Consider the following 18,677-nt stretch of genomic DNA (forward strand, 5'->3'; position numbering starts at 1 on the left):
ATTTTATGAGGCCAGCATTACCCTAATATCAATTCAGATAACAACTTTATTAGAAAAGAAAACTACTTATCCTTTATGAATAGCCTATGAATTTTTAATCTCAGACATTGTGGTTTTTCATTTCTTAATGTGGGAGGAACTGTAAAATATAAAAAAGGAAGCTCTACACACATTATCATAGAGATAAAAGGATGGATTCAAAGTACCAAGATATCTGTTAATATTCTCATGCCCATAATATGTTCTTACCTTCAAGGTAAACAGACCAAAACTTTAAAAAATAATTATGTATTATACTCTATTAATAGAGCATTTCATTCTTCTCTTTTCTGATATTGTTGCTTATCATAATAAATTAATCAGTCTAATTCAGTGTGTTACCATCAAATGGTTTCTGCTTTATTCCCATTCTTGTAGGAAGGTTTCTTCCCTAAGATACAAATGAGAAATTGGGAATGACAGACTCAAAATCTTAGTTGAAAGGACTGTGACACATATACTCATCTATTGATACTATAAAAAATAATTTCATAGAAACAGGCTTCCCAGTGTAAAATGACACTGCCATCTCCAGTAGACACTGATCAGTTGTATTGGGAGAATTAGCCAAGATTTTCAAGGTCATATTTTGGATTTGGAGCTTTGTGAAGTTGACTGATAACCCAACATGTAGTAAGACATTAACTATGCCAGACTGAATGAATGGATAAGTGCAACCTAATTAAGACTATTCATTTTGAACTTTGTTTTCTGATGGGCATAAAAAGTCTTTCTTTGACTCCTTTGCTTGTGATAAATATTCTTTGTATTTACTGTCATATCTCACTGACCCCTTGGAATTCAGAAATATTTTTACTGCTTCTCTTACTTTTCATGGCAATGCTTAGGTTCAATTTTCTTAGGTTTAATAACCTAAGCAAAATCTGTCCTTTTCCTGAATAAATAGTGCAATCAAGGCCATATCTGGAGGATCATATTTAAGAACATATTCTATTCAACCAGATATGACAAACTCCTTGTCCCCATCAAAGATACAGTATAATTTATATTTGGAACAAATGTTGATTAGCCTAGCTTAGTGAGCTATCTGCTATCTGTTGTATACCAGCCTAGCATAACAGGTCATTAGGAAGGTCACAGTCTAGCATAAAAAGGAAAGCAAATTTGCCTACATTTATAAATATATAGGTAAAATACTATGGAGATGAACATTTTATTTTATAAGTAATAGTGATAAAAAGATCTCTGAAATGATAGGTACTATTAAAAATGAAACTTTAGGTGGATGTGGTGGTACATGCCTATAATCCCAGCCACTCCAGGGGCTGAGGTAGGAGTATTGCAAGTTTAAGGCCAGCCTCAGCAACTTATCAAGACTGTCACAAAATAAAAAGGGTTGGGGACACGGTTCAGTGGTAGGGCACCCCTGGGTTCAATGCCCAGTATCATCAAAAAAGAAACTATAGATTCTCTAAATAATCTCTGAAACTAACTTAATGGCCTTAGTATTTGTTTAATACAATCTAACTCTAGATGTGCTGATTACATAACAAGGAACCTTATGCCTATTAGTTGATCCTTCTTAATAATCAATATAAATTATGATAATAACAGAAGACTGTTAAATTATTCAAAACTTAGAAATAAAGCAAAGAGTTGATTGCTTAACATAAAATATCATGGCAGATATTAAGAGCATCTAAAGGTTATCTATCTGATTCTTAGGGGAATGTACTTTACTTGAATTCTTCTTTACTTCTGATTAGAGCAAGATTATGTAAACGTAGATGTTAACTTGTAGAAAACTGAAGAAAACAAAAATGATTTTTGTCTAATAACAATGTGAATGATTTCTTTTGTGGAAGATAACCCCAAAGGTTATGACTTTATTGTCATTTGTATATTAACCAAGTATGTGTCTAATTTAGCAATCTAATTTCAGATTTTCTTTGTTCCACTGGTTGATTTCTCACTTCTCTTGAGTGGGTTTTGACATCCTGCTTAGTCCCTCATTAATGTGCTAAAACAAAAACTGTACTCATGCTATTTGTATGAAAATTGTATCTCTATCATTGTGAAAATTAAACTTTCCCAAAGGATATAAGAAATTCACAAATGTTGGTTGAGCTGAAGAAAGAGGAATTTGCAAGCAAGCACTTTAGAAGAAATACAAATGGTCAAAAAATATATGAAAAAATGTTCAACATCTCTAGCAATTAGAGAAATGCAAATTAAAACTATACTAAGATTACATCTCACTCCAGTCAGAATGGTAATTATCAAGAATATAAGTAACAATAAATGTTGGCAAGGACATGGGGAGGAAGTTACTTTCATACATTGTTGATGGGACTGCAAATTGGTGAAACCACTATGGAAAGCAGTATGAAGATTCCTCAGAAAACTTGGACTGGAACCACCATTGGACCTAGTTATCCCACTCCTTGGTCTATACCCAAAGGACTTAAAGTCAGCATACTATAGTGACCAGTCACATCAATGTTGATAGCAGCTCAAATCACAATAGCCAAGCTCTAGAAACAACCTAGGTGTCCTTCAACAGATGAATGGATAAAGAAAATGTGGTATATATACACAATTGAATAACACTCAGTCATAAAGAGGAATGAAATTGGCATTTGCTGATAAATGGACAGAAGTGGAGACTATCATGCTAAGTAAAATAAGCCAATCCCCCAAATGCAAAGGCCCAATGTTCTGATATGTGGAAGTTAACCCAAAACAAGGGAAGGAAGGTGTAGGGGAATAGGAAGGAAAGTAGAATTAATTGGACATAACTTTCCTAGCCTTGTATTTGAATACACAGAGTTAACTCTGCATTACGTACAACCACAAGAATAGGATCCTAATTAGAATAAGTTATACTCTGTGTAGGTATAATTTGCCAAAATACATTCTACTGTTATGTAAAACTAAAAAAAAAATTAAATGAAAGAAACAGGAATTTGGCTGAGCTTCTAGGAACAACTCCCAGACTTTTGTATTTATTCTTATTTCATTATCAATCAGAATGCTATAGTTTGGATCTGGAATGTTCCTCCAAAGACCCATGTGTTAAAGGTTTTATCGTTTAGAGTGGTACTACTGGGAAGTGGTGGGATCTTTAAGAGGGAGAGATCCATTGTGGGAGGTCTTAGGTCACTGCAGGACATGCCTTGAAGGGGATTATGGGACCCAGTCCTTTCCTCTTTCTCTTTTTCACTTCATAGTCTAAAGTGAATGCTCTGCCACGTGTTCCTCACCATGATGTTCAGCACAGGCCCAAAAGCAATAGGGCCAATTGATCATGAACTGAAACCTCTAAAACTGTGAGCTAAAATAGACCTTTTTTCATTAAAGTTGATTATCTCAGGTATTACAGTAACAAAAAGGTTACTACCACACAGACTGCTTTTCACGAGTAATCTCAAGAACAATAAATATGCTGATGAATAATGATCAATTTATAACCATCATCAATTAATCACACCTATGCCAATAAAGAATCACCAGAATAATCTTTACCATTAAGTTCTGCTGTAAAAAATTACCCAACCCCAAAATCATTTAAATCATATGCTAACGTCATTTCAACCACCTTCTGACCACACAGCATGAAAACAAAGAAAGGATCCAATCAAACCTAAAGTCTCCTAAATAATCTTATTTGAATCCCTGGTTTCAGGATACTTCTCATTAGTCACACTAATAGTACAATGAAACATTATATTTAATAAAAAATATTAAATATCATAGTTCCCATTGTATCTAACCATGACCACTGACATGAAAAATGACTATTATTGTCTCTCAACAATAAGGATCACTAAGTTCTAATAAGAACCACCAAGAAAAGTCACATATTAACTAAAATCATCAGCCACTCACTCATTAGCACTACTGCTCCAACAAAAATCTCAGAATGATGAAATATTGGCTCAATTTTTAAAAATAAATTTAATTCTACAAATCCTAATGAGACTTTTCTGAGCAACACATTGTACATCAGATATCTAGCAGCCCTTTCATCTACAATACCCATTTGCCAAAACATTAATAACTATGGCTAGCTAATCTGATATACATGTTGATATATATATCTAGATTTTATGTGCTCATGTATTCATGTATGATGAGACACATTACATAGTCTACATATACATAGAAACCTGGAATATTAGAGTAACTCCATTATTTCCACATAAGAAAACAGCATTTATATACTATGTACTCCTTGAGAACAAATATTTTAAGGAGCTATGGTTATTACAAATCTACTTTCAGCTATCTCTCTTTTTATTTTAAATATATATATTTTTAGTTGTCAATGAATCTTTTGTTCAATTTTATTTATTTCTATGTGGTGCTGAGTATTGAACCCAGGGCCTCACACATGCCAGGCAAGTGCTCTAACACTGAGTCACAACTCCAGTCCCCAGCTATCTCTTATATTTGCACTAGCTAATAGAATAAATCTGAAGTGGAGTCTCTGAAGTCTATCTTTACATAATTCCTCATTTTTCACTATTTTTATGTGAAACATAATCAAATAGCCTTCAAGATTAACATCAAACATAAATAAAATTCCATTTTATCCTAATTCACCATTTAAAAAATACCCTAGGGGTTGGGGAGATAGCTCAGTTGGTAGAGTGCTTGCAAGCATGAGGCCCTGGGTTCAACCCCCAGCACCACCAAAAATTAAAAAAAAGAAAAAAACCCCTAATATTTATTTTTTATTTACAGTTACCTGATAAGGGAGCTATTACCACAAATGACACATACTGTGGTATGTGTCATACTCCACATACTGTGGTATCTTTGCTGTCACATGTGCTATCAATATGGATGCCTGATATCTATCCTACTAAAATATCTATTTTCAAAATCAAAGTCTCAAATGATTATATCTGGGCAGAACCTATGTCACATGTATTATCCCTAGCTATAAGATAATCTATAAAATGTAAGTTGTTTTGTTTTCTTTATCCTGAGAAGGCAAATTTGACCTTTAAAAATTAAAATCTGAATTTTTACACATTTTAAAATACTCAAAAGAGCTGAATGCAGTGGTACACTTTGGTAATCCCAGTTACTTGGGAGGCTAAGGTAGGAGAATCACAAGTTTGGGGCCAACCTGGGCAATTTAGAGAGATTCTGTTTCAAAACTAAAAAAATTAAAAAGTGCTGGGGAGTAGCTCAGTGGTTCCTGAGTTCAATCCCCCGAACCACAAAAAGGAAACAAAAACAAAAACAAAATAACCCTAAAACAAAACACTCAAAAGATAATTCTAAGCTAACTTATTTAAGAATGTGTTATTTAAGAATTTCTATAATCTTCCATCAATATGTTCTCCTGATTCTTTTCCTAATCTACTCCCATCCCTTCCTTCTCTCTCTATATATATATCTTCCCTCCATGTCTCTCACACACACATACAAACATACTCCTGTGCACACTCTCGTATCATGTAACCTCTGAAACACATCACCACCATTGCCCATGGTTCTCTTTAGTAATGATCTCCCCTTAGCACAAATGGTACCTCTGCATTCTCTCACTTCCTCAAGAGGAACTACTCACTCTTGCCTGAAAACTACATTCTACACAGTATGGGCTTTATATTTTACAGTACCCATTATTAGTCTACTCCTTCCAGTATCAGTCATCCCCATCCCTCAGACTGAACTAGAAGTTATTCTTGTGTGTTCCTGAAACAAACTGAAATTAACTCACTTATCACAATGTGTCATAATTTTCTGTTATATTTGCCTTGTGAACTCCATTATGGCTGGAGGTATGTATTCTTATTCATCATTAGATTTCATGTGCTTAGTATCCAGTAGGTACTCACTATCTATTTGTTGAACAGAAAGAAGGAATCGAATAAATATGTTTCAAACCAGGTGTGGTGGCACGTGCCTGTAATCCTAGTGGCTTGGGAGGCTGAGGCAGGAGGGTCACAAGTTCAAAGTCAGCCTCAGCAACTTAGCGAGGCCCTAAGCAACTTAGTGAGACCCTGTCTCTAAATAAAATACAAAAAATAAAGGGCTGGGCATGTGGCTCAGTGGTGGAGGGCCCACGAATTCGGTGCCCAGTACCAAAAAAGAAAAAAATTAAGAAAAAAAGAATAAATACATTTCCAGATTGAGAAAATAGCTCAGTGGTAGAATGCTTGCCCAGTATGTGAAGTCCCTAGTTCAATCCCCATATCACCAAAACAAAACAAAATAAAAAAAGCCTTCAACAAAGAATAAATATGATTCCTAGTCTGCCTAATTGATAAGACTGTGAGCTACTCAAAATACCTAGGAAAATACTATATACACAGTGGGCACACTATCAAAGTTAATAAAATACTTGGGTAAATAGGAATTAAATGACAAGTTGACAAGTTTATTTTCAGACCTTCTGTGAATGTAAAGAGCAGCAATCAGACTCACTGCATTACCAGAAAAGCCCTTCACCCTGCTACCTCACTGGCATGAAATTGTGTGTACACTTGTCTATCTTTACCTTTGGCCTTTATCTCCAAGAGCAACAAATTAATTCATATAAAAGAGGAATGCAATACAAGTTTGTAGAACTGAGGAATGTCTTACCTCTGGTTTTATAAACCATTTTCCAGCATTTAGAGTCTTTAGGAAATCCCAAGTGAAGAAGGCAGGGTGTCTAAAGGCAGCTTCAGGCAGAACTTCCTTGATATTGGTTGTTCGTCTCAGGTCATAGTCATGCATGAGATAAGGCACATGATCAAAACTGCAGGTAAAGGGAGATAAAGGGGGAAGAGGAAGACATGCTGAAATAAGCCACCCTGTCAGACACAATCCCCAGAAAGTCCTTCAAGGTTCAAGGTCTTACTAGGGCTCTTTACTACCTCTTAAATCTCAACAAAGGCCTAAGAACCAGTCATTTAAACTTTGATATCAATATTTTTCTGCTCCAGGGATCAATCTTTCATGCATATAATCATATTAGTGATGGGAAAAGAGCAGTTTTCCTATTTAGAGACTTTCTGACATTGGGAAAGCAATAGGTATAGTAGTGGCCTGAGAATAAAGTGAAGGGGATAAGGACAAGGCAGGGTTCTAGGTCCCCAGGATCATACTAAGAAGGCTTCCATACAATCTTTCTCTGTTTTTCTGATGCTTAGCCTGATCTGAGTATTTGTGGGCTTAGAACCTTCATATCAGATATTATCATTAGACAAGTTCCTGGTTCTGCTACTTACTAACTGCTTTGGAGAACCTCTGATTTTATAAAATGCTTTTTAAATAAAATACCTGTGAAGAAAACATCTATAATGGTCAGGAGGGAGTAAAGGTTGGGAATTTACTTTCCTGCCATAAACAAGTAGAAATAAAGGCATTAACTGTTCAGTCAATGGAGAATTGGGAGCACAGTATTATGATCTCTGAGAAAAGGGAAACAAATGAAGTAAGCTATACTATTACCCAGGTTTACTTCCTGCATGTGATTACTAACCTGTGGTACATGTCCTAACTCCATTCTTCTGTTATTCTTTAGTTATGATAATCTTTTTAGTTTCACAGACAAGGGGAACCTAAAAGGGACCCAGCCATCTTGCTGAAATCCCTTGAGTACATGGCTAAATATCAGTCTGTACACATGCAGAGTAAAACTCCATGAAGTTTGGCAAAAACAACTTTCAAGAAAAGAAAAATTATCAGAAGGTTATGAGACAAATTATAAAGCTGACATAGGGATGTGAATCATTCAAGCTCCCTCAAGCAAAAGAAGAAAGATATCAGTAATTATATGGGCATACTTTAAAGCCTCCAGACCACACCTTAGAAATAGGGGTAATTTAGAACTATAATAGCTTTAGAGCCACTTTACAGCTTCCCATAAAATAACTTAAAACCAGTCCTCCAAAGGATCAAACTAGTCTAGAAATAATTATGTTAGAAAAAGTCTAACATTTTTTAAAGGAACACAATAAATTATAGCATCAAGCAATATAAAACTTCATAGTCTAACATGTAACCAAAACTTACTAGAGATACAGAGATGTAGAAATATGTGATATACACAGAAGTAACTCAATAGAGATAATCTCAAAAATGAAAGATGACAGAATTAGTACACAAGGGTATTAAATAATATATAACAAAATATAAATGATGTACACAATAGGTGTAAAGGAAAACAAACCTATGATAGAAACAAAGAAAAAAGAAATGGAAACTCTAGAGATGAAAAATATAACAACTGAAATAAAAATTCCAGTGGATAAAATTTACAGAAGATCAGATACTGCAGATCATATAACACTAGTGAATTAAAGATGCAGCAACAGGCTCTATCTAAAAGAGTTGGTCACAACAGGTGTGGTGGTGCATTCCTATAATCCCAGCAATTTGGGACTGATCCTGAGGTAGGAGGATCCCAAATTCAAGATCAGCCTCAGCAATTTAGTTAGGTCCTAAGCAACTTAGTGAAACCCTATCTCAAAATGAAACAAAAAAAGGGCTGTGGATGTGGCTCAGCATCTCCTGGGTTCAATCTCTAATACAAAACAAAACAAAACAAAACAAAAAGATCTGGGTGTGATGGTGCATTACCTGTAATCCCAGAAACTCAGGAGACTAAGGCAGGAGAATTGCAAGTCTGCGACCAGCTTGAGCAACTTAGTAAGACTTGTCTCTGAATAAAAATTTTAAAAAGGGATACGGTGTAGCTCAGTGGTAGAGTGTTTGCCTATCATGTATGAGGCCCTGGGTTCAAATCCCATACCACATATACATGCAAAAATATGAATATAAATATACGTATAAACATACATGTACCTGTGTGTGTATGTATCCCCAAATGAAACATGGAAATAATGACATAAACATAACAAGGTATAAGAGACCTAGGAGACAGTATCAAGCAGTATTATATACGTGCAAATAAAGTCCTAAAAAGGTGGAACAGAAAAAACATTTAAAGAAACAAAAATAAAAAGTTAAATTTTTTTGATGAAAATTTATACGTTAGCAGATCCAAGAAGCTTACTGAATCTCAGGAAGCTTGAACACAAGAGTACACACACACACACACACACACACACACACACACTGTATTAAGAATCATTATTAACCAAATTGGTGAAAAGCTGATGATGAAAATAAAGTTCAAAAGTCAAAAGTCAAAAGTAGCCAGGGGCAGGGGAAAGCATATGTAGAGAAGAATACAGACAAACACACATCAGACTTCTCATAAAAAAAATTAAAGAAGAGGGAAAACTATGAAACAACACTTCTAGTAGGAAGCTCTGGAGATTGAACCCAGATCATATGCTAGGCAAGCACCCTATTATTGAGCTATATTCCCATACCAGGAACATATTTCAAATGTTGAAAAAAACAACTATATTAAAATTGGAATGATACAGTGAAGATTAGCATGGTACTACCCAAGGATAACATGCAAATTTGTGAGGTATTCCATATTTTAACCCCTATATAATAGCAATTTTACTATCATTAATACCTAATTTCTCAAACTATTCAAGAACTTTACTTCTATTTTATAATAGAATTAGTGAAATTATACAGATGATTTTCAATCAGTTTTTAAAAAATTTTTTAGATGTTGATGGATGTTTATTTACTTATTTATTTGCATTTTGATTCAAGTACACAAATGGAATACAACTTTTCATTTCTCTGGTTGTACACAATGTAGAGTCACACCATTCATGTAATCATACACATACAGAGGGTAATGAGGTCTCTCATTCCACTATCCTTCTTTCCCCCTACCCCTCCCCTCATTTCCCTCTACACAATCCAAATTTCCTCCACTCTTCCCTTACTGCTCTCCCCACTCCATTATGTATCAGCAACCACTTATCAAAGAAAACATTCAGCCTTTGGTTTTGGGGGATTGGCTTATTTCACTTAGCATAATATTCTTCAACTCCATCCATTTACCTGCAAATGCCATAATTTTATTATTCTTTATGGCTGAATAATATTCTATTGTGTATATATACCACAGTTTCTTTATCCATTCATCTACTGAAGGGCATCTAGGTTGGTTCCACAATCTAGCTATTGTGAATTGAGCCGCTATAAACATTGATGTTGCTGTTTCACTATAGTATGCTGGTTTTAAGTCCTTTGGGTATAGGTCAAGGAGTGGGATAGCTGGGACAAATGGTGGTTCCATTCCAGGTTTTTTAAGGAATCTCTATAGTACTTTCCACAATGGCTGCACCAATTTGCAACCCCACCAACAATGTATGAGTGTACCTTTTCCCCCACATCCTTGCCAACACCTATTATTGCTTGTATTCTTGATAAAAGACATTCTAATTGGAGTGAGATGAAGTGAAGTCTTAGGGTTAGTTTTGATTTACATTTCTCTTATTACTAGAGATGTTGAACATTTTTTCATATGACTGCTTGTAGATCTTCTTCTCTGAAGTGACTGTTCATTTCTTAAACCCATTTATTGATTGGGTTATTTGTATTCTTGGTGTAAAGTTTTTTTGAGTTCTTTATAGATTCTGGAGGTTAGTGCTCTATCTGAAGCGTGTGTGACAAAATTTTCTCCCACTCTAGGCTTTCTCTTCACATTGTTGATTGTTTCCTTTATTGAGAAAAAGCTTTTTAGTTTGAATCCATCCCGTTTATTGATTCCTACTTTTATTTCTTGTGCTTTGGGAGTCATGTAAAGGAATTCTGGTCCTAAGCCAACATGATGAAGATTTGGGCCTACTTTTTCTATTTGGTGCAGGGTCCCTTGTCTAATTTCTAGGTCCTTGAGCCATTTTGAGTTGAGTTTTGGGCAGGGTGAGAGATAGGGGTTTAATTTTATTTTATTGCATATGGATTTCCAGTTTTGCCAGTACAATTTGTTGAAGAGGCTATCTTTTCTCTATTGCATGTTTTTGGCACCTTTGTCTAGTATGAAATAACTGTATTTATGTGGGTTTGTCTCTGTGTCCTTTATTCTGTACCACTGTCTACCTGTCTATTTTGGTGCCAATACCATATCATTTTTGTTACTATTGATCTATAGCAGAGTTTAAGGTCTGGTATTGTGATACCTTCTGTTTAATTCTTCCTGCTAAGGACTGCTTTGGCTATTCTGGGTCTTTTGTACTTCCAGATGAATTTCATGATCGTTCTCTATTTCTATGAAGTACATCATTGGGATTTTAATTGGAATTGCATTGAATCTGTAAGACACTTTTGGTAGTATGGCCATTTTGATAATATTAATTCTGCCTATCCAAGAATATGGGAGGTCTTCCCATCTTCTAAGATTTTCTTTAATTTCTTTCTTTAGTGTTCTGTGGAGGTCTTTCACCTCTTTTGTTAGATTGATTCCTAAGTATATTTTTTTTGAGGCTATTGTGAATGGTTTTTTTTCCCTAATTTCTCTTTCAGAGGAGTCATAACTTATGAATAGAAATGCATTAGATTTATGCATGTTGATTTTATATCCTACTACTTTGCTGAACTCATCAGTTCTAGAAGTTTTCAGGTGGAATTTTTGGATCCTCTAAATATAGAATCATGTTGCCAGCAAATAGTGATAGTTTGAGTTCTTCTTTTCCTTCTCATATCCCTTTAATTTCTTTGATCTGTCTGACTACTCTGGCTAGAGTTTCAAGGACTCTGTTGAATAGGAGTGGTGAAAGAGGGTATCCCTGTTTTGTTCCAGTTATTTTATCCATTTTATTTACATGTGGTTCTGAGAATCAAACCCAGTACCTCAAACATGTTAGGCAAGTGTTCTACCACTGAGCCACAACCCCAGCCCCTTTCCATCAGTTTTTACAGTTTTATTAGTATTTAGTTTTGTTCTGAACTAACCGCAGCTGAAAGGGATTGATTTTTTTCTCTCAAAGTGGACCAGATACTGGGCATAGCAGGAGGTGCATGTTGAATGAGAGTTTTGAAAGATATTTGCCCAGCCTGGGGCACTTAGTGAAGAGAAATAAGTTCATTAAAAAGTCCTTCATATAAAAGTAGAAGAGATAATCATCCCAGAAGATGGGCAAAAATACTAGCAATGTGAAAAAAGAGCCAGAGGAACAAACTATCCCAAATAGATCATAACACAAATGACTCCACTGACACCACAGTGGAGGAAATGCCAGGTGAAGAATTTAAAAAGTTGATAGTTAAAATGTTCAATAACTAAAGGAAGATGTAAGGAATAAACTTTAAGGGAGAAAATACAGGAAGTGAAAGAACATTTTGAGAGAGAGAGAGAGAGATTCTGAAAAATAACCACATAGAAATCCAAGAAATGAAGGATTCAGTAGGTCAAATTAAAAATTCAGCTGAAAGAATCATCAACAGATCAGACTATACAGAAGACAGAGTTTCAGGCCTCAAAAATGAAGTGTATAATATTGAAAACAAAGTAAATAATAAAGATAAGAAACCATGACTAGAATATTCAAGAAATCCAGGACAACACTGAGATCAAATCTAACAATTATTGGTAAAAGGAGACCCCAAGCTACAAACTAAAGGAATACACAATATTTTCAGAGAAATAGCATCAGAAAAACTTCCAAACCTTAGGAATGAGATGGAAATTCAAATAAAGGCATTTAGAACCCCAAAGAGACAAGGTTTTAAAGAAAGATATGCTCCAAAGACAATTAAAATTAAAATGACTTACATATAAAACAAGTATAAAATTTTGAAGGTTGCAAGAGAAAAATGGCAGGTCCCAATTGGAGGTAAGTTGTTTAGACTTTCCTCTAATCTTTCAGTCTAGACTCTAAAAGCCAGGACGGATCAAAATAATATATACCAAACCCTGAAAGACAAGAGTGCCAACCAAGATTTCTATATTCATCAAAGTTATTCTTCAGAACTGAAGATGAAATAAAAACCTTCCAAGATAAGCAGAAACTAAAAGAAATCATGGTTACTAAGCCAGTACTACAGAAAATATTGAACAAAATATTACATGAGAAGAAATGAAAGTCAAACATTAAAGTCAGAAAATGGATGACTTGCACTGAAGAATAACCAAATAAAAGAAAATCAAGTTTGAATTAAACATTAGAAATAAATAAAAATATCAAGAAATAAAAAGCATCGCTATAATAGCATGTGATATAAATGGTCTGAACTCTCCAATTAAAAGATATAGGTTGGCAGAGTTTATTAAAAAATAATATACTACCATATGTTATTTACAAGAGATTCACTTTATAAGTAAATATATCCATAGTCTGAAGGTGAAAGGACTGGAAAAGATATTCCATGCATGTGGATGCTGAAAGTAAGCAGGAGTACCTACTTTCATATCTGACAAAGGACTTCAAGCCAAAATTAATCAGGAGAGACAAAGAAGGTCACTTCATACTGGTTAAGGGACTTATCCAAGGAAAGATATAATGATTGTAAATATTTATGTCCTAAACACAGTGCATCTACTTACATAAAAGAAACCCTACTTCATATAGATGCAAGTAGACCCCAATACAATAATACTGGGTGATTTCAACACATTTCTCTCACCAACGGATAGGCCATCCAAGCATAAACTAAGTAAAGACTTTTCAGGCCTAAAAAATATTATAAAAAAATGAACTTAACAGATATCTATAGAGTATTTCACCCAGCAGCTGAATTCACTTTCTCTCAGCTGCTCATGGAACCTTCTTCAAAATAGACCATATTCTAGACCACAAAACAACTCTTAGAAAATACAAAAAAAAAAAAAAAAAAAAAAAAACTGATCTAATTCCTTGCATCTCATGTGATCATAGTGGAATTAAATTAGAAATAAATAACAAGATAAAACCCAGAAAACATTTTAACACATGAAGGTTGAATAATATGCTTTAGAATGAGGACTAGATCATAAAAAAAGCAGGGGAGAAATTTAAAAATTCTTAAAAACAAATGGGAACAAAGGTAAAACATATCAGAATCTCTGGGACAGTATAAAGGCAGTTCTAAGAGGAAAGTTTATAGCACTGACTGCCTACCAAACAACAACAATAGAAAGATTCCAAGTAAATAATCTAATGCTACACCCTAAGACCCTAGGAAAGCGAGCAAAAACTCATTCCCAAACCAGTAGAAGACAGGAAATAATTAAGATCAGAGCCAAAAGTAACATAATGGAAAATTTAAAATATACAAAGAATCAGTGAAACAAAGAATAAGTTCTTTGAAAAGATAAACAAGATTGATAAACCCTCAAACTAACCAAAAGAGAGAGAAGACCTAAATCAAAAAAGTTAGAGATAAAAGAGGAGATAACACCGAAGACATCACAGAAATTCAAAGGATCATTAGAAACTATTTTGAAAACTTATATTCCAATAAAAAATAAAATCTAGAAGATAATGACAAATTTCTAGACACATATAACCAACCCAAATTGAACCAAGAAGATAAAAAAAAACCCAAACAGACAAATATCAAGCAATGAGATTGAAGAAGTAATCAAAAGCTTTCCAATAAAGTAAAGCCCAGGACCAAATAGAGCCTGTTTAGTTCTACTAGACCTTTAAAGAAAAACTAACCCCAATCCTCCTCAAATTATTCCATGAAATATAAAGGTAAACAACACTCACAAATTCTAAAAAGCCCAAACCACTCTCATACCAAAAACAGATGCACATCAAGGGAAGAAAACTACAGATCAATATCCCTGAGGAGCATAAGACACAAAAATTCTTACTAAAATATTCTTAATAAAATATTATTAATCTGCATTTAAAAATACTTTAATAAGATCGTACACCATGATGAAGCTGGTTTTATCACCAGGAATGCAAGACTGGTTCAGCATATACAAATCAATAAATATAGTTCACCACATAAAAAGAATTAATGACAAAAATCACATGATCATCTGCAACTGTTGACAGTTGCAGAAAAAGCCTTCAGCAAAATTCAGCACCCATTCATGATAAAAACACTGAAGAATCTAGGGCCAGAAAGACATCAAACTGAAGAGAGAAAAAAAGCATTTCCTCCAAAATCAGGAACCAGACATGATGTCCACATATGAAACTGTAGCCAAAGCAATTTGGCAAGAGAAGAAAATTAAAGGGATACAAATAGGAAAAGAAGAAATCAAATTATCCTGCTAATGACATACTCTACATAAAAGACGCCAAAATTCCACTAGAACACCTTTAGATCTGATAAACAAATAAAGCAAAATGGCAATATATAAGATTAACAACAAAAATTAATAGCTTTTCTATATTCTAATAATGAATCTGCTGAAAAAGAAATCAGGAAAACAATTCCATTCACAACAGCCTTAAAAATTGGAAATAAACCTAAACAAGGAGGTGAAAGACATTTACAATGAAAACTGTATATACTATATGACACTGAAGAAAGAAATTGAAGGAGGTCTTAAAAGAGGCAAAGGTCTCCCATGTTCTTGAACAGATAAAACTAATATTGTCAAAATGACCATATTTCCAAAAGTAACATATAGATTCAGTGCAAACCTCATCGAAATACCAATAACATCCTTCGTAGACAAACATTCCTAAAATTCATATTTGAGATAAATAGTTCTAAAATTAATTTGGAACCATAAAAAACCCAGAACAGCAAAGCAATCGTAGGCAAGAAGAGCAATGCTGTAGGTATGACAATAACTGACCTCAGATTATACTACAGAGCTTCAGTGACCAAACAGCATGGTGTTGGCATCAAAATAGACATGAAGACCAATGGAATAATAGAAGCCAAGGAGTGAAACATACATGGATATAGTCATCTGATGCTCGAAAAAGGTGCTAAGAACTTATGTTGGAGAAAAGATAACCTTTTAAATAAATGGTGCTGGGAAAACTGGACATCCATATATACAAGAATGAAACTAGAGTCCTACCTCTACCCTGCACAAGGTTCAACTCACAAAGGTTTAAAAACCTAGGAATCAGATCAGAAACTTTGCAAGTGCTAGAAGAAAACATAGGTTGAACACTCCAACATATTGGCACAGGCACTAACTTCCCTAACAAGGTCTCTAAAATGCAAGAAATAAAACCAAAATCAGTAAGTGGGATGGTATCAGATAAAAAAAACTTCTGCACAGCAAAAGAAACAAATGTAAAAAGTGTGCCTACAGAATGGGAGAATACCTCTTTCAGCTACTCTTTGACAGGGAATTAATATCCTGAATATGTAAAAACTCAAAAAACTTACCACCACCCCCCAAATAACCCAATCGATAAATAAGCAAATGAACTAAACCGATTTCTCAAAAGAAACATAAATGGCTAAGAAATATATGAAAAAATGTTCAATATTCCTAGCAACCAGACAAATGCAAATCAAAACTACATTGAGGTTTCATTTCACTAGAGTGAGAATGGCAATAATCAAAAATACAAATAACAGCAAATGCTGGCAAGGTTGTGGGGGGAAGGTACAGTCATATAATGTTGATGGGACTGCAAATTAGTACAATCATTTTGGGAAACAGGATTGAGAAACAGCATTCAGGAAACATTTTGGGAAACAGCAGTGCAATCCACAATAGCCAAGTTATAGAACCAGTCTAGGAACCCATCAACAGATGAAAGGATAAATAAAATGTGGTAATACATACACAATGGAGTTTTGGCCATAAAGAATAAAATTATGACATTTTCTGGTACATGGATGGATCTGGAGAATATCATGCTAAGTGAAATAAGCCATACCCAGAAAGTCAAGGTTTAATGTTTTCTCTCATATGTGGGAGACAGAGAGAAATAAATAATTCATAAGGGGAGGAGTTCCATGAAAATAGAAGGAAAACCAGTGGAGTAGAGGAAAGGTACTGATGAGGAGGGAGGAGATATGGAAAAGGGTAGGAACGGCAGAATAAAACCGACCAAATTATGCTATATGAGGGGCTGGGGTTGTAGCTCAGTGGTGGAGTGCTTGCCTAGCATGTGTGAGGCACTGGGTTTGATCCTAAGCACCACATTAAAAATAAATAAACAAAGGCATTGTGTCCACCTACAACTAAAAAAATATTATGCTATGTAAATGTTTGAATACATAACAATGAAATCAACTTTATGTATACCTATAATGCACCAATTTTAAAAAATAGTAAATAAATAGAAGGAAGACCAGTAGAGTAGAGGAAAGAGAACAGAAAGAGGGAGGAGAGGAGGGAATGTGGGGAATACTGGGAATTGAAATGAAGCAAATTATATTACATGAATGTACAACTATGTCAAAATGAACCACACTATTATGTATAACTATGACGTACTAGTAAAAACATTAAAAATAATAAAAACTTGATAATTTAAAAAGTGCTAGGATGTAGCTCAGTAGTACAGTGCTTGCCTAGCATGCATGATGGCCTGGATTCAAATTCCAGGAGACACATGTATATGTACATAGATGTATGTGTATATATGTGTATGTTTGTGTGTATGTATGTATATATTTATGCATATAGATATATAGATATATCTCCAAATATTATGGTTTGGATGTGAGATGTCCTCAAAAGTTCATATGTGAGAGGGTTCAGAGGGAAAATGATTGGGTTGTAAGAGCCTTAACCCAAACAGTGAATCAATCACCTCATGGGATTAATTGAGTGGTAGCTGTAGGCAGGTGGGGTGTAGCCAGAGGAGGTACAGCACTGGGGGCATGCCTTTGGGGTACATATTTGTATCTGGCAAGTGGAGTCTCTTTCTTTGCTTCCTGATCATGTGAGCTGCTTCCCTACACCACACTCTTCTGCCATGTTGTTCAGCCTCACCTCCACCCCGGAGCAATGGAGCTGACCTTCTATGGACTAAGACCTCTGAAACTGTGAGCCCTCAAACTCTTCCTTCTCTCCAATTGTTCTGGTTGGGTCTTTGAGTCACAGCACTGAAAAAGCTGACTAAAACACTAACTGAAACATAGAAATGAAATAAAAAGTAACATGGTATAAGTGACCTACAAGGCAATATCAACCTGTATTTTATGTATAAATATATAAATAGGGTCCTAAAATGTAGGAACAGAAAAAATATTTAAAGAAATAAAAATTTTAAAAAACTTTTAATTTTTTAAAAAATTTGATGCCTGTTGCCTGTTATTTGTTTGAAAACATTTTCATTTTTCCTTCATTTCTGAAGTACATTATGCTGGGTATAAAATTCTAAGTTGACGGTTATTTTCTTTCAGCATTTAAAATGTTTTTTCTAGACTGGGGATATAGCTCAGTGGTTGAGTGCTTGCCTAGCATGTGCAAGACCCTGAGTTCAGTCCAGAGTTCCCCACTTCAGTGCTGTTCCATAGTTTTCTATCTTATTTATTTATTTTTAGAAGTCTGAAGTATGCTCATCTTTATTTTTCTCTGTTTATGTCCTCCTCTGTCCCCCCACTCCTGGCTACTTTTGACTTACAGTTCTTCATCAATTTGGTTTATAATGATCCTTAATACAATGTGTGTGTGTGTGTGTGTGTGTGTGTGTGTGTGTGTGTGTACTGTTGTATTTATCCTTCTTGTGATTCATTAAGATTCTTTGATCTTCTGATAAATAATTTTGAAACCAGAGCCTTGAGCTTGATAACAAGCCACAAGGTTACACACCAGTCTCTTATTTAAATATTTTTTAGGAATTTCCATCTTGTTTTCCATAATGTTTGTACAAATTTACACTATCACCAAACAGTAAGAGTTCTTTTCCCTACATTCTCATCAGCACTTG

General features: G+C 34.6%; 1 protein-coding gene and 1 non-coding gene across 2 annotated transcripts in view; one reads left to right on the forward strand and one right to left on the reverse strand.

The window, feature by feature from the left end:
- The window catches only part of Gdpd4 (glycerophosphodiester phosphodiesterase domain containing 4), a 106,274-nt gene that overhangs the window by 27,485 nt on the left and 60,112 nt on the right, over positions 1-18,677 (reverse strand). The window contains exon 10 of the mRNA XM_047517999.1: positions 6,604-6,760. Within this exon, the coding sequence (XP_047373955.1) occupies positions 6,604-6,760 (157 nt within the window). The remainder of the gene's footprint in view (positions 1-6,603; positions 6,761-18,677) is intronic.
- Positions 9,361-9,463, forward strand: LOC124960786 (U6 spliceosomal RNA). The gene has a single exon (XR_007104118.1). It is a non-coding gene; the product is annotated as a U6 spliceosomal RNA (small nuclear RNA).

This window comes from Sciurus carolinensis, chromosome 11 (genome assembly GCF_902686445.1).
Source record: "Sciurus carolinensis chromosome 11, mSciCar1.2, whole genome shotgun sequence".
In the NCBI taxonomy this organism is placed as follows: domain Eukaryota; kingdom Metazoa; phylum Chordata; class Mammalia; order Rodentia; family Sciuridae; genus Sciurus; species Sciurus carolinensis.